Source organism: Fundulus heteroclitus, chromosome 19, assembly GCF_011125445.2.
Source record: "Fundulus heteroclitus isolate FHET01 chromosome 19, MU-UCD_Fhet_4.1, whole genome shotgun sequence".
NCBI classification, from domain to species: Eukaryota; Metazoa; Chordata; class Actinopteri; order Cyprinodontiformes; family Fundulidae; genus Fundulus; species Fundulus heteroclitus.
This window is the reverse complement of record NC_046379.1, coordinates 4,752,757-4,775,685: the sequence shown is the minus strand read 5'-3', so window position 1 is coordinate 4,775,685 and position 22,929 is coordinate 4,752,757. Positions and strand designations below refer to the sequence as shown.

General features: G+C 41.7%; 1 protein-coding gene across 3 annotated transcripts in view; it reads left to right on the top strand.

The window, feature by feature from the left end:
• Window positions 1-21,580, top strand: part of fancm (FA complementation group M) — a 65,620-nt gene extending 44,040 nt beyond the window's left edge. The window contains exons 14-24 of one of the 3 annotated variants that reach the window (XM_036151184.1): window positions 8,394-9,984; window positions 10,944-11,029; window positions 12,757-12,825; window positions 12,931-13,044; window positions 13,123-13,285; window positions 13,385-13,491; window positions 13,558-14,030; window positions 17,661-17,754; window positions 19,044-19,347; window positions 20,832-21,103; window positions 21,273-21,580. In XM_036151184.1, the coding sequence (XP_036007077.1) occupies window positions 8,394-9,984; window positions 10,944-11,029; window positions 12,757-12,825; window positions 12,931-13,044; window positions 13,123-13,285; window positions 13,385-13,491; window positions 13,558-14,030; window positions 17,661-17,754; window positions 19,044-19,347; window positions 20,832-21,103; window positions 21,273-21,545 (3,546 nt within the window). In that variant the 3' untranslated portion in view covers window positions 21,546-21,580. Of the gene's footprint in view, window positions 1-8,393; window positions 9,985-10,943; window positions 11,030-12,756; window positions 12,826-12,930; window positions 13,045-13,119; window positions 13,286-13,384; window positions 13,492-13,557; window positions 14,031-17,660; window positions 17,755-19,043; window positions 19,348-20,808; window positions 21,104-21,272 lie in introns of all 3 variants that reach the window. The other 2 variants (XM_036151183.1, XM_036151185.1) reach the window with 2 other exon arrangements.
• Window positions 21,581-22,929: the final 1,349 nt, after the last annotated feature.

The following is a 22,929-nucleotide window of genomic DNA, read 5'->3' as shown; positions in this document are numbered from 1 at the left end:
TATTGTCGTGGTGTCCGGCCTCAGTGTTTGCTCTTTAAGAAGTTTGCTGGAGTTTTGAGGGAATCGTTCTAAATGTATGCAGTAAAGAAACAAAGAATGCAGAGAAATTGGATGAAAAAAATCCACCTGGGTCTGCATCAGTAGCTAATCCGCTCCGGCTGTAATTTAATCATCTTTTCAAACTAAAGTTCATTTTTAAGTAGAGAAAAGGGCATTTTATTTACCAGGTGGAGATGTGGATGCAGAGAAAAGGTCTCAGGACAAGGTCCGCCTGTCATTCATGAAACGATGCACATACCAGCCATGCCCTGAGTCGGAAAAAAGTTGTGGGTTTGATTCCAACTTATCAGCGTATGAATAAAACCTTTGAGTCGCTGGATAAGGTCCCGGCTCCGTCCGACGGCCCGCTGACCCAAATCAGGTCTTCACAAAGCGGATCAAACCCGACTGTCTCTCACAATATTGTCCAGAAACGCATTCACCAAAAATCACGTCTCTCACTTTCTTGTGCATGTTCAGCCTCCAGCGGATCCATATGAACACGGTGTGATCCATAAAATCCTTGGCTCTCATGCTCCACTACGCATGACTGAACTACAGGTGGTTTAAACTTGCTTACCATATTTTTCAGACTATAAGGCACACTTAAAATCCTCGAATCTTCTCAAAAATCTATGGTGCGCCTTATATCTGATCACCGTTGTGATTACTGACTGATTTTATGTGGTACAATGCGCTCAAAAATCTGTTAAAACGTTTAAGTATGACTTTGGTTAGCAACAAAGCCGCTCCACCACTGAGCTATATAATACACTGGAGTGCTGATTTTGCCGAAAAACTGAAGTCACTGGCCGCCATCTTGCTACTCCCTACTCTCACAGAATCCCATAGGATTTGGTTGCAACAACAAGCAGTTTTCTGGCTGTGTGAAAACGTTTCATAGGTAATTCTACAGTCAGTGGATGTACTAACACTATCAACTACTAGGAAATTAGGTGCTGAAATATTTTACATGTTAATCATATTAAATATATATATATATATATATATATATATATATATATATATAAAAAATGCAAAATATTTCAGCACATGACTTTCTCAGTACATGATAGTTTTAGAACATAACATAAAAGTATATGGCATTTGACATCTTAAAAGCTTTAAGCCCCCCCTGAATATGAGAAAATCCTCGTTATTTGATGCTGTAGCGCACATATTCCCTAGTTACTGGAGGAAAATAGGGAGTACCAATATGGCTGCTGGTGGCTTCAAAGCGACTCGCTATAACAGCGGGCGATTAGCACTCCAGTGTATAATTTAGTTCAGTGCGCTCCACTCAATGGATATTAGGAGTATTACGGTACACTGTGTCACCATCTGATAGGACCCCTGAGCTGTCTACCAGACTGCCTGACTGTAATGTCTAAACTAGAAGAGCATTCATGTAAAGCAGCCTGGAGTACGCGCTAGCAACAATAAACCTAGCAAGTTAATTAAATTTAAAAGTTAAGTTTATTTTGGTCTTATGTTAGAAACAGGGCAGTGTAGTCCAGCTACTCTGTCCTCCTCACAGAGACGGATAGAGAGCTGTGGACGTGGAGGAGTGATATTACACACTTGGGAAGAATATTTAGTGACCTTATTGTCTGATGCGCCTTATGGTGCGAAACATACGATACATGCTGCTCCTGATCTTGTGCTATTTCATATTCTGCTCTGTCTCGTACACAGACAAAACTCACACGGTAACATTTTGATTCAATACTTTTCAGCTTTAGTCGACAAAATTATTCAGGGTGTTGCTGTGGCACAACTTTGCCCGGCCTGTGGCGCGTTAAAGCAAGCGGCCTCTCAACTCTACCATAACTCACAATAAGCAGATCAGATGGAATATTCTGCTGCTGAATCCCGTTCTGCATCAGTCTGGACTCGTTTTCCTCACAGCTAGACTTTCTCTGCCCACAATCTGAGACCGGGCGTGGCTGTTTCTTTCCTCAAATCCGAATTTATAAACTCTGGAATGACCCAATGTCCATCGTTCCACTGTACGTCCGTTTTATGACGAGAGGCGATTTCTTTACAGCATCATTTACTTGTTTTATCTGATTTAGCACAGAGGCCTCCTGACCGTCTGACCCCCTCACATACACTCCATAATCCTGTCTTTGCCCCCATTGCTCATTTAAAATGTGAAGTTTCAGAGAGAAACCAGATGTGAACGTTCTCTTTGCTCACGTTGGTCCCAGAAGTCTCCCGTCGCTCATGCATCCTTTAGACCCATTTTATGCCAGACAGGGATTTTATCTTTAGTTATTTTTTAAAAGAATCACGCTGCGTTTTTGCAGCGAGGGCACGGTTGGCGCGCACGCAGGCCCCCTCTGTTCTCATATGATTACGTAACGGTTCAGAGAACCGTTACGCAAACCCAGGAAGATGGAAGTGGGTCAGGCCGTGATGACCTACATGGACGGGCAGATCAGAAAGCAGATTCTACAAAGATCATTTTAACAAAACTACAGCGTATCATATTTTTGCTTTACGGGTCCGATGTTGTTTCTAATACCGTTGATGTGGAAACTTTAGTGGTTAGGTGGGCCAGACTAATAATGTGTGTGTGGTCTGTCAGGTTGGCATTGGCTGTGTAGATGGGCGGATCTATTGATTCGGGAGGTCAGTGGTGTTAGTGTTAAACAATATCCTCTGTTTTTTAAATTATAGCAGTGTTGTAAATGTTGCAATGCTGGTTTAGGCCACAATAACTTAATTTTTCTGCTCAAAAGTAAGAAAAAAATTACTTCAACCATCCTTCCCTTTTAACAGGAAGGTGAGGAAGCAAACACCTGTTGCTTTTTCAGCTTGTTTTGCCCCTTAAAGCTAAAACTTTGCTAGACAACACTGAGAATGACTAATATTGTTCAGTCTCTAATAAGTCTTTATGGTTTTTAGGATTATTGAAATATTTTATGTGTTTATAACAACAAAGCATTGCAGAGCAAAGTTATATCCACTCAGAGTCATCTCTGCAGAGCCCACACCTCCTAGACACAAACGTCGACTTTAACCTGCAGGTCAGCGCTGGTAAAATTAAAACACATTTAAAGGTGCATAGCACAAGTTTTGAAGTTTAATATCTATTTTTTTTTCCCGTGCATGTTCTTAAAATTGCCCGATGTGTAAAATGAGTTTTCCTCTAATTACAGCAGGTGCCTCTATAGGCTGGATTAGTTTGAGAGAGAGTGATTCTGGTCGAATCCTCTGGGCGTTTGCAGGTGGAGGTGATGCGCTGCCTATTCTCGTTTACCGCCGTAATCGATGCATTAGCGAGAGAATGCGAGCTAACTTCAGTATTTATAGCTTTCTTACCTCAGTAGACGTTACACCTCTAAACAAAAAACCTGTGCCGTTGCACCGGCGGCTGCTTTTCCTCTTCTCTAGTGCACAACACTGGTGTCATTTCACGGTTTCGCCAGAGGGGGCAGACGTCTGCAAAAATCCTGGAACTTGCCCTATGCTCCTTTAAGATTAGAACATTGCATCAGAAAAATAAAACAAAAACATTTTCCAAACAGAAATTTGGGCTTGACGAAAAGTATGTTTAATTCCTGGTAACAGCGTATTTTCAAAAGGTGCTTTTAATCCGACAAAACGAGCCTCATCGCAACGCTTTCTCTAATTCATTGAATGCAACCGTACATTTAGGACCTATAAAGGTTTATTTGATCAGGCTTCTTTAAGGTGTAATGATTTCACGACATGCTACATCAGTGAGTTTCAACAAGAACTGGCTCCACAAGTTTCAATTTATTGAGCATTTTCTCTAATCCACACATTCAAAATTAAACATAGGGGCTTAAATCTAAACAAAAGTATCCGGTAAAATTTGACCGGATGACCTTAAAAAGCTGCACTTCTACCGCATGTTTTAATTTACCATCAGGGCTGGGTTTCAGTAAAGCAACGTCAAAAAGTCTGTTTCCACCAAGGCGCTCCAGGACCCATTTTAAACACCCAAAATTCTAATTCATGATTGTTTTAATAATCATGTAGAGATAATCAGCAGAGAGGGGCTTCCACTTTGCTTATTTCATCACCATGCAGGGCGAAATGTTGCGAACCATGTGACGCTCGCCATCAAGGCTATTTTAGTCTTTGACATTTTTAGACCCAGAGACGTAATCTGCTCAGTAATTAATTGGGACAGAGTTCGGTTTAATCCACTGTGAATTTGATTTCAAAAATAACTTCTGTGAAAAATACAGTCTACCTAACACTGGAACAAAACATGATAACAGATCCATCCTGTGGAGCTGAAGAAAAGCTCCACTTCTTTACTTTTAATGTCTTATTATATGCCTAAAAATGCTGTCCTTAGACCAGTAAAGCACAAATGTTTATTGGTAGGTCACTTGTTCCAGCGGTGCACTAGAAAATAAAGTAAATATTAAGATAATTATTATTGTAAGTATTTGCACGGGAACCTTTTTCACATGTTGTCACTTCAAGATTTAAATACTACTTTATCGGGATTTTATATGATGGACCGACACAAAGCAGCGGATAAGAGTAGAATGGGCCGAAAATGATTCAAGGGTTTCAGATTTTACCACTAATAGCAACTAATGGCCTTTGGAAGTGAGTTAATTAATAAACGAGTTAAACTATTGATCTCTGTGGGAATGCACACTGCAAAAACAGAATTAAAACTAAGTAACATTTTCTTTAAGTGAATGTATTTTTCCCTTTATTTGAGCAGGTAAATAAGACTATTTGCCAATGGAATAAGATTTTTGCACCTAAAATAGGAACAATTCATCTCCATCATCTTATTTCAAGCGCAGTATATCTAATTATCTTATTTCAGGGGTAAAAATACTGATTCTGTTGGCAAATAATCTTATTTACCTGCTCAAATCAAGGAAAAATACATTCATTTCAAGAGAATTTTACTTATTTTTAGCTCTTTTTACATGAATTTGTTAATGTGGCCCAGTCAAAGTCCAGACATAAATCTAAATGAGAATCTGCGGCCAAGCCGGAAAACTGATATTCTGGCTCTCCTCATCCATTTGGACTCTGCTTTAATAATTTTGAGTCTCCAGATGTTTTCCACTGATAGAAACTTCCCCTAAAATACCTGCAGGAAAAAGGTGTTTCTTTAAGTATTGACCAGGGGGCTGAATACCAATTCATACTTTACAGATTTGTATAAAACAAAAGGAAAACCGTAAGTCCTTTTTCTTCCACTTTGGAAGAAACACCCCAACGTAATCTACAGTGTTTGTTTTCGGTGGAAAATCTTTGGCCCTTTGGGTGAATTGCAAAATGCTTAATTGTTAACAAGAGGTTGCGATCGCAGCAGGCAGCTCAGCGATCGCCTGCCGGCTCGTTTGTCTAATTAACGGATTAGAGGAGGAAGAACAAGGCCTAAACTCTCAACAGTCCTTAAAAAAAAAAAACTCTGCATCCACTTTAAAAATCTTCCACTTTACTCCTTTTTTCTTTTTTTATTCATTCACAGCCAAAACGTTTTGCCTGTTGAGATCTAAAGGAGAGTAACCTCAAAATATGTGCAAGTAAAAGAATGTTGCTGATGTGTACCGGTGGTTTATTTAAGTTTATGCATAATATGAACAAATAAAAAAAAAAAACATGCTTTGAATGTTAGACGTGTTCAGATTAAAGCCGTTTGGTGCCCTGGAAGTGGCTGCACTGCAAAAATAGACCTAAAAATAGGAATGTTTGTCTTGAAATTAATGTATTTTTCCTTGATTTGAGCAGGTAAATAGGACTATTTGCCAGTGGAATAAGATTTTTGCACTTAAAATAGGAACAATTCATCTCCATCATCTTATTTCAAGTGCAATATATCTAATTATCTTATTTCAGGGGTAAAAATACTCATTCCATTGGCAGATAATCTTATTTACCTGCTCAAATCAAGGGCAAATACATTAATTTCAAGAAAATTTTACTCATTTTTAGTTCTCTTTTTGCAGTGTGAAACCTCCGATCCGTTTAGGGGATGAATTGGGTTCAACGTGCTCTGCTCTCTTATGCTTCCTTTAGAAAAAAAATAAATGAAAAATCTTTATTTCCCCCTCTGGGTTCACTGAGCATCGCCCACCTCCTGCTCCCAGGTTCGGTAGCATGTGGGAGACCGCTTCAAACGAATCGCTTCCAGGTCAAAGGTTTGACAGGAGCCAGACGATCAAATGTGTTTTGGCCGAAAAAAGAAAAAAGAAAGAGGCGCTATATTTCTCCATATAGGCGGTATAGGTATACTTCTTCTTCATATTGGCACGTTAGACTTTAAAAAATGTTGTTGCTGTGTCATAAAACCTGAGAATAACAGGCGTTACGTGAGCCTGGTCTTCTCTGTAGGGGGCGGCAGCGTGATGAGGCACTTCCTGATTGGATCAGGGTGTGAACATGAGCAGAAAAGCTCTTCTGATCGCTGAAGAGACCCCCGCTCCTTTGGCAGCGGCTTCACGCTCCTTGGGTTATTTTTACGCGTTTACGTGTCAAACCCACCTTACAGCAGATATACCGCGGAAATTAGTTGACTTTTGTTGTTCCAGCAAATGATAAACCGAGGAGGGGGAACCCTAACAGGTTTTCAATGTAGTATTTATACATCTTAAAACTTTTTTACACCTTACTACCTTCAACTAGTTCATAATTATTAATTTTCTTTAGAAACAGTGCCGTGGGTTTATTTTCAGCCCCCGTTTTCAATCCGATACCCTTGATTATTATCCAGGACAATAAATTGCCTTCAGAAGTGTCATTAATAATTAGAGATAACTCATATTTTTAATATTCAAAGTATAATTTCAGCTGTTCAGTGAAGAGTATAAGTGAGAAAACAGCATCATCAAAGGTTTTAAATCAGGGTTAGAGTACACTGCAAAAAGAGAACTAAAAATAAGTAAAATCTTCTTGAAATTAATGTGTTTGCCCTTGATTTGAGCAGGTAAATAAGATTATTTGCCAATTGAATGAGTATTTTTACCCCTAAAATAAGATAATTAGATATACTGCACTTTAAATAAGATGATGGAGATGAATTGTTCCTATTTTAAGTGCAAAAATCTTATTCCATTGGCAAATAGTCCTATTTATCTGCTCAAATCAAGGCAAAATACTTTAATTTCAGGGGAAAAAATCTTATTTTTAGGTCTATTTTAGCAGTGTAGCAGCTAAAGGTGGTTTTATTGTTACTTTCAGGGTCGCTGATATAAATGCACGCCACACGTTTTTATTTGTGCAAAATTAAAGATACAAAGTTTCATTTTTCTTCCACTCTGGCGTAAAATTCCAATTAAAAACACATAAAACATTCAGGTTAGTGGTAGTAATGCAATAAAAATTCATAAATACTTTGCATTTCATCAAAGCATTTTCAGGGCAGGTACGCCCTAAAACAGAAACCCCTCCAATCAAAGGAAATGTTAAGAGGCGTTTAATAAATTACCAACACGCCAGGATGACTGCCTTGATATTTTCAAATGTAAAATCTCTTAATGACGCCCAATCCTGATAATAATTTTTATCAGTGCCTCCAGCAATGAACCCTGGGAAACGTTTGAACATAGAGCTGATGGTTAAACCCTGAAATATTACCTTCTCTACAGTAAAAAAGGGAATTCTGGGATTTAAAGTATTTTATAGGGGATGTAAAATAAATCAAGATACAGCAATAAAGTAATCTTGTGATTCAAGATTACTTTATTGCTGTAACTATTAGAATATTTAAAATAAAGTGTAACAAAGTGATTTACTGGCCCATCCCTGCAAATTATGATGAGTTTAAACTGAATTATATTGCTGAGAAAATTGAGCTAGACCACAGGTGTCAAACTCAAGGCCCGCGGGCCAAATCCGGCCCGTCAAGGTAAGTTATCCGGCCATCGAGAGCCAAAAAAAAAGCATATCATGTCATAAAGTAGAGGCATATATCCTTTTAAAGTGTATAAAGTGGCTAAAACTGTGCCTCCTGTAAGTGTAACTCACCCCAATATCAACTTTTTTTTGCAGATAAACTGTATAAACTTGGCCTAAGGTTGCTACTTTTATGCTACTGTGCATTTTTTATACTTCTATCTGAACTGAAATTAAATTATGAAATGAAAAGTATCGTCTATACACGTGCAACCGGCCCTTTTCATGACTTCATGACGCCAAAGTGGCCCCATATAGAAATGAGTTTGACACCCTGAGCTAAACTATTGCAAAAATATTTTGCAATCCGACTGAACAAAACGCCTCCCTGAATTTTTTGATCTTTGTAATCTGGTCGATAAATGGAAACTTGGAGCGCTGAATAAATGAGCGGTAAATGTTCCTGAGGTGGAAGTGAGTTCAGTCCGACTGTCTGTGTTTGTCTTCAGGGGGATTGTCGCTACGAAGAGCAGCTTTTACCGTACCTCCACACAGACGGCGCGGACAAAAAGAGGCAGAAGAAGCCAAAAGTCCCAAAGACCTCCACAAAAAGCTCTGAGAGGAAACCTGAAGCATGTCGCTCGTCCCGGTCTGAGCTGCGGTACGTCGATGAGGACGCAGAGGCGGAGGATGTGACGCTAGCCGAGTTGGGTTCTGCAGCGGTCCTGGAGAGACGAAGGATCCCAGAAGAACCTCCTGGAGATGATCTGCGACCTCAGAGAGACGATCCTCCGTCACGCAACTCTGCCGACGACGACTTGGCCGACGTTAGCAGAACAGAACCGGACCGAACCCTCGGAGATCCCGCAAACCCAGACGAGGTTTCTGAACTTAACGCTAGAGATGAGGAAGATGTCGCTAGAGATGAGGAAGATGTCGACCTCCAGGGGATGTTCTACCTTCCTGAAACCTGTTCGGCTCGGCTGACGTTCTCCGACAAACCCGGAGGAGGCGAGCGTCTGCAGGCCATCCTAGCCAACGTCGCCGAACTTCTCTCTCGGTCTCCACCTTCACCGGAGAACATTTTCTTCCAGACGGGAACTTCTCCTCCACCTTCGCCTCCGCCGCCTCTTCGGGCTTTCCCCGTCAGCTTCAGCTTGGAAGCAGACGACGATGATGATGACGATGATGATGATGATATCTCAGCTCCTGACGCAGACCCGGGTGAACCGGCGGTGGCAGAAGTTAGCGGTGAGGACAGGAAGCCCGATAGTCCCACCTGGGAGGAGGTTTTCGAGGACGAAGACGTCCGTTGTGAAAATATCAGAAGCGACGAGAAGGAAACGGATTCTAGAAGCGGAGATGAAGCGAAGGAGCGTGGTTGCGTGGGAAATGCGGTCTGGGACGGCATAGCGGCCGATCCAGATCCACTGGTAGGGGGTGGCGCCGGTGCGACGGACGACGAAGACGTCTCCAACGGCGTCCAGATGGACGAGAGCATGGACTTGTTCGAAGACGACGAGGCCTTCTTGCAGATGACCATTCCAGACGTTCCTACTCCTGAGGACAGCGTCCTCCGTGCTGAAACGTTAAACGCAGTAAAAACGAGCCAACCAGCGGACGCGGACGACAAAACTCCCACCTCAGACGCAGAGCCAGAGGTTCGCGGCGTGACAGACGGAGAACCTCCGTCACCAACGGCGGCGGATCCGTCCTGTTCTCCGTCTTCTCTGGTGCCAGAAAGTCCTGAGCCACCGGACCGCTCTCTTGATTTGTTCTCCGTCAACTTCGATCTCGGCTATTCGCTGGAGGAGTCCGAGGATGAAGCAGAAGCTCCACCTGCGTCTCCTTCACCTGAACGTCCAGCCGGACCTTTTCCAGCCATTTCTAATTCCTCTACTCCTCGTGTCGGCGCTGCAGGACTCCTCGGACAGTCCAGGTTGTCTGAGCGTCCCGGCTCATCGCTGGGAGCCAGACGGACGCTCCTGTCCGGGTCTGATGGACCCGCCTCCGCCAGGCGGAGACGAGAGGAAGGCGGCCTCACGGCGACCAGCCCCGGGAAAAGCTCAGCTCACCCGGGAGACTCGTCTCCTCATCCAGGTTTGTTCATAAAAATGAAAACAACTTCATTTATTTTATGCTCGTATAGATTGTTTGCTTACAGAATGATCTATTTTTATTTATTTCTGTAAGTCGTGATAGTTGTGGTTTACAACTACACACAAAATTATGTTTCTCAGGGTATTTAAATATTAGATAAACCACAAAGAGGTGTGTTAGCATGTAGCGTAGCAACATGGGACGCCTTCTAAAGCGTCGCTTACTAAAGAGGAGGCCTGGATCCTGATGTATAAATGGAAAGTTGAGTGGAAGGAAAAAGTAGCTTGAAATAGGTGCTTAGCTTCCACAATATTTAAATTCATTGATAAACTAAATATTAGTTTTATATGTGAGCTGTAGTCGCCAAAACGACGTTTTATGACGTTCCTATGATTGACATACGTAGTTGTGTTGTTTTAGGAGAGTTTTTTTTCTTTCAGGGGACTTTTGTTCAGGTTAACTGGTTGTCAAACATTTTACCTGGTGAACAATAATCCTAACACTGCAAAAACGGATCTAAAATATAGTAAAATGTTCTTAAAGTTAAGTAAAGTTTTTTTCCTTTATTTTGAGCAGGTAAAGAAGATTATCTGCCAATGGAATGAGTATTTTGACCCCTAAAATTAGATAATTAGACATCCTGCACCTGAAATAAGATGATGGAAATGAGTTGTTCATATTTTAAGTGAAAAAATCTCATTCCAATGCCAGATCATCTTATTTTCCTACTCAAATCAAGGACAAATACACTTATTTTAAGAAAATATTACTTATTTTTAGTTCCGTTTTTGCAGTGAACTCTATATGTGAGTTTTAATTATTGACATTAATTGATGAAATGATCCACTGATCTTCTGTTTCACTGAGATTTTCCCGGTAAATCTCTGTAGCTTTCTGCGCTTTAGTCCGGTTTGAACCTGCAGTCCAGTAACGTTCATTTCCGCCCATTTGTTCACTAGCGGAGCGTTTCAGTGACAGCGACGAGGAAGTTGTGCATCGCAAAAGAAGACATCACAAGGTCAACCCCTTGTCCTCCCCTGAAGTGGTGAGCAAATTTAGTCACGAATGAAGCTTAACGGAGAGTTCTCCTTAAATAAATGTGAGCAATTAGGAATTTAGGAAAATGATTTGGCCAAAGAACCTCCGTGCTCTGATTGGTACACGCTGATTGTGATTTGTGTCTTAGCAAACACATAAAAATAGCATTAAATATTCATTTTCAAGGCTCCTTGATAGCTCATTATTTATGTATATTAGATGCAGAGACAGTGGATGTGTGTCAGAACTGCTGGAAAACAACGTTTTGCTGTTAGAAACGTTTGTGGCAAATGTTAGCATCTCCTGTTAGCGATTAGCGCAGCTAGCATGGCTAAAACAGCGCGATCTGTGCGTGTTCCCTACAGTATGCTGATTCCTATCCTGACTCAGATTCCCCAAATGTTCCCAAACAACAATGTTTTATAAACAGACTGAGGTTAAAATCTCAGAGAGGGTGAACCAGAACACGTCGGCTGCCTTCCTGTTAGCTGCTGAAAGTCTGGTTCTCTTATGCTGCCCCGCTGGACATGTCTCAAGTTTCCCTTTTTTTAATAACTTCCTGCATCTCTGTGCTTCAATTTAAATATTTTAAACGACTTACTGATCAGGAAAATTGCTAAAACCCCGATTCTGCCTCCCTCGGTAACTACATATTAGAGAGTTAAGCCCATAAAGGAAAGAGTTGTTCAGTTTCTAAATGTGGAAGCGTCACTAGTCAGAACCATTCAGCCACCAGCCGACTCACCTGGACAACTCTGCAGAAAGGTTAGGTGATTATTTTAACTTGCAAGAAAAGTTTGGATGATTTGATGGGAGCTAAACAAAGTTAAAATGTAGATTTCAGTACATCTCAATTTTTCAATTCAATTTTATTTATATAGAGTGCCAATTCATGATACACATGTCATCTCAAGGCTCTTTCCAAAGTATAATTCAATCAGATCCTCCAGGTTGGTGAGAAAGTTTCCTCTCTAAGGAAACCCAGCAGGTTGCATCAAGTCTCTCCAAGCAGCATTCACTCCTCCTGAAAGAGCGTAGAGCCACAGTGGACAGTCGTCTGCATTGTTGATGGCTTTGCAGCAATCCCTCATACTGAGCATGCATGAAGCGACAGTGGAGAGGAAAACTCCCCTTTAACAGGGAGGAGAACCTCCAGCAGAACCAGAACCAGGCTCAGTGTGAACGCTCATCTGCCTCCACCCACTGGGGCTTAGAGAAGACAGAGCAGAGACACAGAAAGCACAGAAGCTCACATTGACCCAGGAGTACTTTCTATGTTAGATGGTAATAGAGGATGATCTGCCTCCCCTGATGATGTCACAGCTAACAGAACGCCAGACCAGGTGTACCTTCTATGAAGAGAAAAATGACAGAGAACAAAAAGTTAAAAGCTGAAATAACAAAAAACAATGCAAACTGGAGAGCAGTAGGAGAACTCAGCAGAGTGAGAGAAATAGACCCTGATGTCCTCCAGCAGCCTAAACCTATAGCAGCATAACTATAGAGATAGCTCAGGGTAAAATAAGCCACTCCTAACTGTTTCTTGTTTTCATACTCTTATATTATATAGATTTGTTACACGTGGTGAAATATTTCAAGCTTTCATGTAGTTTTTTTAAAGTTTAATATCAAACTTGTACTTGTAAGCAACAGCCATTTGCCACGGTAAACATCAGGGAGGAAGCATTAAATGCTAAATTCATGCTATTTGAAAGCTTTTTGTGTCCTGCTAAGTCCAAGATCCTGAGTGACGTGGACTCTCCGGTGGCGGTGAAGAAGAAACGTGCTTCTGTGCTGGACACGGTAAGAAAAGTCGATCTTTTCCACATATATAAATCTGAAGTAACAATCAGACCGGTGATTACGTTCGTCACGACGAGGTCAAACCTTCGTCATGCTCTCATCCAGACCGACGAAACCCAAGCCGGAGCGTTTTCTGATGATGATGATGATGATTTCCGGAACGACTCCGCGTTCCCGCGCAGAAAATCGCCGCCTGGAGTCCAGCAGCCCAAAAACAAGGTGAGTCCGGCCGCTGACGGCTCCGCGGTTCATTCTCTGGTCTGTCGGCTCCTCATGCTTACGGTACGCCTGCAGAAGGCCATCAGTCAGAAAGCCCGTCAGTTTCTGGTCGAAGAGGCGGAGCTGTCGGAGGACGAGGAGGGAGCGGCGGTCTCATCCGACGAGGAAGATGGCGCGGACCTGGACGGGTCTCTTGAAGGCTTCGTTGTGGACAACACGCACCTGTCCCAGGGGCTGAACGGTGACCTGCTCGGCCTTCGGCGGCCTGTTCTGCTCGTCTTCAGGTTCTGGTGCCCCGCGCCGCCGTAGCTCACGCCGGTTCTGTTCTGCTCCGCCTCAGACTCGGAGATGCAGGGAGTTTACCTGAAGTCCGTGAGAAGCCCCGCCGTCCGGGGCAAATTCAGAATGTCCTACAAAGCCCGGCCCGACGTGGACGTCTTTTCTCAGGTATGCCGTCTCTGTTTTTAGTCCACCGCTCAGACGAATTGACCCCGAGGTGACCTTTGCTGCCAGGTGCCTGAGCTGGACGAGACGTACGCGGAGGACAGCTTCGTGGTCGGCAGCGATGAAGAGGAGCCGGAGAGTCACGAGGAAGAGCCCGAGGAGGTGGAACTTCTGCCGGAGGCGTCGTATGTGGACGGGAGACGGCAGTACGCCACCAGGCGGCGGGTTTTTCTGCACAGAGCCAGGGCGGGAACCAGAACCGAAACCGGAACTCGGTCCGCCGACGAACAGAGAGCCAGAAGCAAGCGCTCCCGGCTCCTTCGCCTCAACGATTCCAGCGAGGAGGACACGGAGGAAGGGACAGAGAGGAGTACCGTCACAGGTGGGAGTGTCGTCCCTCCGCAGGCAAACAGGCCGCCTCCAGATCCCAGCGGGCCGACACGCAGGCCTGCCGCCGCCACTACAAACATGGCCGCCGCTGCAAACATGGCCGCCGAGGTGTCCCTGCTGAGCGAAGGACAGAGGAGCTCACTGAGCGCCAGGTAAGGAACGCTGGGGAGACGATGGAGACTCTGCAGCTCTGGTTGCACTGCAAAAAAACGATCTGAATAAATAAGAAATGTTCTTAAAATCTGTGTTTTTAAACAGGTAAATAATATTATATGCTAATGGAATGAGTATTTATGACCCCTAAAATAAGAAATCAAGCCCTTGACTTAACCTAATCCCAAATCAAACCCTAAATTTAATTTAACCTAATTCCAAATCAAGCCCTTAATTTAACCTAATCCCAAATCAAACCCTAAATTTAATTTAACCTAATCCCAAATCAAGCCCTTAATTTAACCTAATCCCAAATCAAACCCTAAATTTAATTTAACCTAATCCCAAATCAAACCCTAAATTTAATTTAACCTAATCCCAAATCAAACCCTAAATTTAATTTAACCTAATCCCAAATCAAGCCCTAAACTTAACCTTGTCTCTGTTAATGTCAAATTGTCATAACAAAGACATTTTAAACAATGTCAACTTTGCTTTAATAGTGTCATAATTTACCGAATGACAATTAATGACAACATTCATAAAGAGTAATTTATGTTCATAACAGGTGTTATGTCATGTTTATGACAGTGTAATGTCAGTTTTATGTACACCCCTTCAAATAAAGTGTAACCCAAAAATCTTATTCCATTGGCAGATAATTTTATTTACCTGCTCAAATTAAGAACAGATACTCATTTTTAGAAAATATTTTTAGTTCCGTTTTTGCAGTGTGAAACGCATCGTCTACTGACGCCTCCATCTTCCAGAGACATTTTTTTTTTTATCAATGGAAACTTTATTTAAACCTGTGGACGAACAGTCCACTCCTCCTCTGAGAAGTCTCTGAGCTTCTTTGTGTCTCGTTCACCGGTGGAACGAGAGGCGGACGGATCGGATCTAAGCTTCGTCTGCAGAGATGCGGGCGCTGATCCGGTCTGGTGTTTCCAGGAAAGAGCCGAGCCCAAAAAGCAAAGCTGTCGATTTCCTCAGCTTTGGTCACGAGCGTCTGGCTGGTCACTGGAAAAAAAAAAAAACAAGATCCCAGGCATAGGCGGCTAAAACGAGCTTCTAGCATTTAGAGACGGGAGGAGCTCCAAGTAAGGCAAGGCAAATTTATTTATATAGCACAATTCATTACAGAGACAATGCAAAGTGCTTTACATGATTAAAATATAGGAAAATAAAACAGAATAAAAGCAAGTAGGGATAGTGTATAAACAAAAAAGAACATTTGAAAACAGTAAAACATTTTAACTTGAACATTCAAAGGCAATTTTAAACAAATGTTTTTTTAATCTTGATTTAAAGGAACTCAGGCTTTCAGCACTTTTACAGTTTTCTGGAAGTTTGTTCCAGATAAGTGGAGCATAGGAACTAAATGCTGCTTCTCCATGTCTGGTTCTGGTTCTGGTTCTGGTTCTGCAGAGCAGGCTGGAGTCAGAAGACCTGAGTGGTCTGGATGGTTGATGCCCTGATAACAAGTCTGTGATGTATTTAGGTGCTAATTCAGGGATTTATAGACTAACAGAAGGATTTTAAAGTCTATTCTCTGAGATCCAGGGAGCCATGGAAGGACTTCAGAACCGGGTCCATGTTCTCTACGTTCTTAGTCTTAGTGAGGACTTCAGAACCGGGTCCATGTTCTCTACGTTCTTAGTCTTAGTGAGGACTTCAGAACCGGGTCCATGTTCTCTACGTTCTTAGTCTTAGTGAGGACTTCAGAACCGGGTCCATGTTCTCTACGTTCTTAGTCTTAGTGAGGACTTCAGAACCGGGTCCATGTTGTCTACGTTCTTAGTCTTAGTGAGGACTTTAGAACCGGGTCCATGTTCTCTACGTTCTTAGTCTTAGTGAGGACTTCAGAACCGGGTCCATGTTCTCTACTGTCTTAGTCTTAGTGAGGACGCGGGCAGCAGCGTTCTGGATCAGCTGCAGCGTTCTGACCCACTTTTTAGGCAGACCTGTGAAAACACCGTTGCAGTAATCAATTCTACTAAATATAAACGCATGGATTAGTTTTTCCAGATCCTGCTGAGACATCAGTCCTTTAATCTTGGAAATGTTCCTCAGGTGATAAAAAGCCGACCTTGTAACTGTCTTTAGATGCTTTTGAAGGTTCATGTCTGAGTCCATCACTACATCCAGGTTTCGGGCCTGATTAGTGGTTTTTAGTTGAAGCGACTGAAGCTGTGTGCTAACTTTTGATCTCTCCTCTATTGGTCCAAAAATTATTACTTCTGTTTTGTTTTTGTTCAACTGAACAACATTGTGGCACATCCACGTATTGATTTCTTCTAGGCATTTACTCAGTGCTTGAACTGGTTCATAGTCACCTGGTGACATGTTGATGTAGAGCTGTGTGTCGTCTGCATAGTTATGGTAGCTGATGTTGTTATTTTTTATTATCTGGGCTAGAGGGAGCATGTAGATATTGAATAGGAGGGGACCCAGGATGGACCCTTGGGGAACCCCACATGTGATTTTTGTCGTCTGGGATGTAAAGTTACCTACTGATACAAAAAAGTCCCTGTCCTTTAAGTAGGATTTAAACCAGTGGAGAGCTGTACCAGAAAGGCCGACCCAGTTCTCCAGGCGCTCTAACAGAATGGAGTGATCGACAGTATCAAATGCTGCACTGAGGTCCAATAGTACCAGCACGGTGGTTCTTCCACAGTCTGTATTTATATGGATGTCATTAAACACCTTGTAGAGCCGCTGCTTCTCCGCATCAAAAGGAACCAAAAGGTTCTGGGTGTGGCCCACTGGGACGGGAACCGGGGGAAGACCCTGAACCTGCAGGAGGGACTAAATGTCCCGTCTGGCCTGGAAACTCCCTGGGAACCCCAGAATGAGCTGGAGGATGTCGCTGGGGAGCGATGTCTGGGTTTCCATCCTGGACCCGTTGCTCCTGTGGCCCGATCTCAGATTAGCAGATGAGGATTGATGAGACACAAACAGAAGGAGTGTTTTTTTATACAAATGAAGTAAATGGGAGAAAAAAAAACTTAATGGCCAAAATAAATCCAAAGTAAAACAGACTTTTTAGAAGAATTAACCAGAAGAGCGTAGGAGGAATATTCCGTGTTGCCTCTTACAGATCACTTAAATATTTCAGATCAACATATACATTTTCATAAATATTTAAAAAGGTCCGTAACCAATGAAATCCTCCTTTGATGCCTGCAGTTTGCAGTAACTCAGGTAGTCTATGTGGAACACACTGAAACCAGCGATGTCCACATGGGGAAATTAAAACCAATTTCATTGCGATTTCATTTCTTTTCACGTCTAAACGCTCAACAATAATCTAAAACATGGAACATTTTAAGGAATAGTCTGATTTTTGTTGAAAATGGATCTGCAAATTATATGAAACCCAGAATCTAAAATGTATCTCACGCCTGAGCCTTGATCAAAGGTCGGGGCCCACAAATGGCCGCCGGGCCTCATTTTAGACACTCTTAAGCAAAAACAGAAGAAATCTGTTGCGAATAGTTTTCTACGACAGAAAATTTGCAGCTAAGGCATCCGGGCCTCTCGCTACGTCTTAGCGATCCTGAGCTAACCGTCTGCATCCAGGCCCTCTGGCGCCGACGTACTGATCATCGTCTTTGTTTTCCCTGCAGGTGTCGTCAGAAGTTGGAGAATCAACATCTTCTCTCTGACGAGCTTGACTTCGCAGAGCCAGAGTCGAGTGCAAACCCGGTGAAAGAAGCCCAGGTACCGTCTCACGGCTGATTCATGCACGCTAGATTGTGTGTTCTGGGTTAGGGCTGAACGATTTTGTAAAATAATCTAATTGCGATTTTTTTTATCTTAATATTGTGATTTAATGCAATTTTTTTTTTTTCCAGTTTAATTTATCATGTGTTTCAAAATATATACAAACAACAAATCAATTTGTTTCCTCGCCATGTGGATTAGTTGCTAAAAGACCCACAGCATCTAAACTCGGAGCAGAAATGATTGCGTTCTGCCTACAATATATTTCAATCAAAATTGCAATTTTGACTTTTCTCTGCATTAACCACAAGCAACAAAAATGGCCTCTAAATAAAGATGTTTGTAAACAAGGACTATTTTGAACTTTTAATGTTTCTATTGATCAGAATATTATTCAAGAGAACAGCTTTTAATTTAATTGGACATCAATCCTTGTAGAAGATAAAGTGCAAAGTCCAACCAACAAGCAAGTCTATGTATTAAACTGATTGACCAGAACTTAACGCTTTGTTAGGGCTGGGCGATAAATCGATTTAATCGATTAATTCGAATTTACAATTCTTTAAGATTTCATTTTTGGAAAATCTGGATTTTATTTTGCCAATACACTCATTGGGTTTCCATGAAGAGAACAGCATGTGATGCTGAATATATGTTTAGGCAAATATATTGTCAAAATATTGTTAAGTAGAAACTTTTTTTTACCATAATACGAGGTACTTCATTTACTTTACTTTTTTTTTTAACTTAGTTTGAGCTTCACAAGTGCAGTGAAGCCTGTTCTTAGCTCAATGTGTAACACAACTAGCAGCAAATGTTTTGTTATATTTTTATTGTTTATAATGGCACGGCTGCCATCTTGTTTTACAAGCATATTTCACAGCTTGTTTTTAGTTGCACTTTGAATTCAGGTCAACTACCTGATGAAATGCTTGACATAAAAAGCAAGGTTTTAAAATAATTTAATTTCTTTTTATGAAACAAAAAGGAGGAAAAAAATCGATTAATCGAATTTGGTATGATAAAATCGGAGATTTATTTTTTAATCCATATCGCCCAGCCCTAGGCTTTGTATGATTATACAAACTCTAAAAAAAGTAATAAACTTAGATTATCTCACTGCTGCAACCGTCTTCCCTTCCATGTGGAGGCAAACCCACTTTAAACATATTAACAACACATTAAGGATGCATCTGATTCACTAATTGTTACATAGCCAAAAATTGCGTTATTTTAAATCACGATTATATTGAAAATGCGATTAATTGTTCAGCCCTATTCTGCAGGGACTCGCTTCCACGTCAGCGGCGCCTCCGCCCGGGTCCGTCTGCGTCCTGGTGGACAGCCGCTGCATCAGCGGCGGCGTGGAGCTGGTGACGAGCCTGCGTCAGCGGCACGGGGCCCGCGTCCACGTCTGCTCGCTGGACGCCAGCTACTTCATCGTCAGCAACCGGATGGCCGTGGACCGGTGGAGCCAGTCGGATTTGGCGTCGATGCAGAACCGCCGGCGGCTGGTGGAGAGGCTGAACAACCTGCAGAGGCTGTTTGAGCGCGTGTGTCTGGTGGTGGAGACGGATCGGTGCAGGCAGGGTGCGTTCCAGCAACAGACATAAACGTAGACGTGTCATAGGGCGCAGGTTCACACGTCAACGTCACCGCCATATTGTATGTGGCAGAAAAAAGTTGAGTTCTGTTGTAGTGAACGTGAATCAGAAAAGATGCCTCATTCCTGTGCTGCAATAAATACACACACACACACACATATATATATATATATATGTGTGTGTGTATGTATGTATGTATGTATGTGTGTGTGTGTGTGTTATGAATATAAGGATCCATCTGTTAAATATAAACATTGTGGTCTTCATTATTTCATAAAACCGTGTCACATGTGAACCTTTAGGAACAGACTGTTTGGGGGAGTAATAAGAGTTAAAATTAATAATATGAGGAAAAAATATTCATTTTAATATATAGAGTACTGTAATTTCTCTTTCTGCAGCAACCATAGCGTAAAATTTGCAACACGTAAAAAGTTTGGCGGCAGATATTTACAGAAAAGAAGTCAGTCTGAGAAGAAGCTTCATTTTCTCTGTTATCCAACGCAAACACAGAAAAACAAGCCATTCAAACACATTTAAACGTGTTTTCAGGTCATTATCTGTCACTTATATGCCTTAGAATAACTATTTTAACATTTTATTTGGAAAGATCCAAATTGTTATCTGACACCATTTAATCAGGAAAGAAATTAACTCTGCATAACAACAATATTTTCTTTTTACTGACCCACAGGTGCCACGCTCCTTTAAATTAAACACAACTAACTCATTTCTTTATATATATATATATATATATATATATATGTATATATATATATATATATATATATATATTTGTGTGTGTATGTGTTATGAATATAAGGATCCATCTGTTAAATATAAAAATTGTGGTCTTCATTATTTCATAAAACCGTGTCACACATTAACCTTTAGGAACAGACTGTTTGGGGGAGTATTAAAGAGGTAAAATTAATAATATGAGGAAAAAAAGTCCTAGGTCAATAAAGTACAAACAAACAAACAAAAGTGATAATGTTATGATAAAAACGTCATATTATGAGAATTAAGGGGGAACATTTCCAGAATGTTCACAGTTTGCAGAATTATTTCACTCCTGGAGTAATAGTGCCAGGTTAGATTATTTTAAATATTTTTATTCTTTAGGAGAATAAATTCAGGAGAATGAAGCTAAAGGGATACGAAAATAAACTTGTAATATTACAAAAAAAATACTACGAATACAAAGTATATTCAGAGATTAAAGTCCCTCTGATACTGTTTAAGTGACTGAGTAACTGCAGATTTGCCACATTTAAGATGGCGGACGCTCTGACGCATCGCAGCATAGGCAGAACCCGCCCAATGACGCGTCTACTCTTATATTATGTCTATGGTTCCAGCAACATCCCGCCTGACTTAAACTTAAACTGAGACGCAGCCAAACCTATTTACCATGTGGCCGTTTGTTTACCTGCGACTGTTACAGGTGAGGTTTCTCGTCCCTTCCAGCGCACGCGTTACTATTACAACACTTTGGCGGCTCTGGTCGACGCGGGGATACGCCTGCTGTGGAGCGACGGCGCCGAGCAGAGCGCCGCCCTGCTGGCGGACCTGGCGAAGCTGGAGCATCGGAAAGGTCAGGGCGTGGCCGTGCCGCTGGAGGTCAAGGGTCAGCGGCGGCAGCAGGCCCTGCAGCTCTACCTGAGCCTGCCGTCGGTCAGCCACGTCCACGCGCTCAACCTGCTCCACAACTTCAGCTCCATCGGCCAGCTGATCGACAGGTGACGGATCCGAGTGTCTGATAAATGTTATAAATCCATCCCTCCAACCCTCACCTGGTCCGTTTGTGCGTTTCTCTGCAGCGCATCGATGCAAAATGTTCTATTTTCATCAAAAATGACTAAAGAGACGCAGGATAAATGTGTGGTAACCATGTTTTTTTTTTTGCAGCTCCGTGGAGGGCATCCAGAGAGGAGGCTGCATGAGCCGAACCCGAGCCGAGGGGATCTACCGCTTCCTGCGCTACTCCTGCGACCCGTCCTTCCTGGCCAAGACGTCGACGGCTGGGAAACCCAAGTAGAACCGAGACGGAGACGCCAGAACCGAGAAACATTCCCCACAGAAACCAGCTTCCATTTACGACCAAAAATAGAGGCTCAAAAGTGCAACAATTCAATTAAGTCTGTAAATAAATATTTGAGTAAAATTGTGAATGTGTGTTGAATAAATGTAAATGCTTCTTTAATTTGAAAATGGCTCATAAAAAAAATCCATATTTTTACATTTTAGTGGCAGCATTTTAATGTCACCTGTCAGCCTTTACCACCACGCTTAGTGGGCGGGGCTAATGAGCTGATTGGTCAGCAGTGGATTTGATATACAGGCTGTAAACCAATCATGTTTAAGATTTGCTGACAAGCCATTATGACGACTTCAATGCTTGTTTTTCCTTCTATGATTCTTACATTTATTAAATTAATTACATTTTGGAAAACAAATATGCATATTAGAAGGGTTTTATTTAAATTGTCAATTTAAATAAAATTGAATTATGGCACTTTTGTCCCTCGATAGGCAGATAGTTACCGTGTAACGTCACCGTCTGAACTCCACCTCAGTGAGGAACGAGCCTAAAGGAAACAGACCTGTCAACATTAAACTTATAGGAAAAAGTTGCTTTTTTTTATGCTCATCTTTTTTAAGTTTCTTTAGTTTTTCCGTCAAACACTAAGATTGCAATCAAGACATTGTTAAAATAAAGTGTATATTATTGCCAACTGTACAAAGTTGTAAATCAGATTCTCTTGAATAAAAGTTGCCATTTTATTTGTGACCAGTATTTTTTTTATTCTTCTTCTAGTAGCTACATCTGTTCAACGATAAACACACACACCTTTACAAAATATGTGTTAAAAAATAAGTCTTTATTTTCAGCAGGTTTTTCAAAGAACTACAGTTTGATGGCTACTTTAGTGCAAAGTATTGTACATGATGAAGCACAGAACACAGCAGTAGAGGTTGACCGACATTTTTGGGCCAATATTTGTGTTTTTTTTCCCTCCGGATCGGTCGATACCGACTCGTTAACGTATTCAGCAGCCGGACCTCGCGCATACACTGCCACTCCATCCCCAGCAGACAGTGGCTGCTAATATTGGTATATCAACAACAAACTTAGCTGAATCTGGCCTTTTGAAAGTCTGTCTCACTGTCAGCAGACGGCGGCGTCTGTGTTTGTTCCCATGGAGAAGCATGTAGCCACATAAAGGTAATTACCAACCACTACGCATACAGCAGCTACATCTACATAGAATAACGTCCATACACTGCAGCAGTGCTCTTTCTCCTCCCTATTGAACTAAAGAAGCTCTTTTCTCGCTGTGACAAAACAAAGCGCCGCCATAAGAGTCGTGACGCTCATTTTTTTTTTCTATGTACTTCTCAAACTGCGGTCTGGAGCTGATTGTTAATGTTAGCAGGTTTAAAATAAAGTTTTGAGACTTGTGTAACATTTGTTATCATGTAAATGGAGGAAGAACAAACAATAAAATCGGACTCAACAAAAAAAAAACAAAAAAAAAAAAACAATAAATCGGCTGCATATATC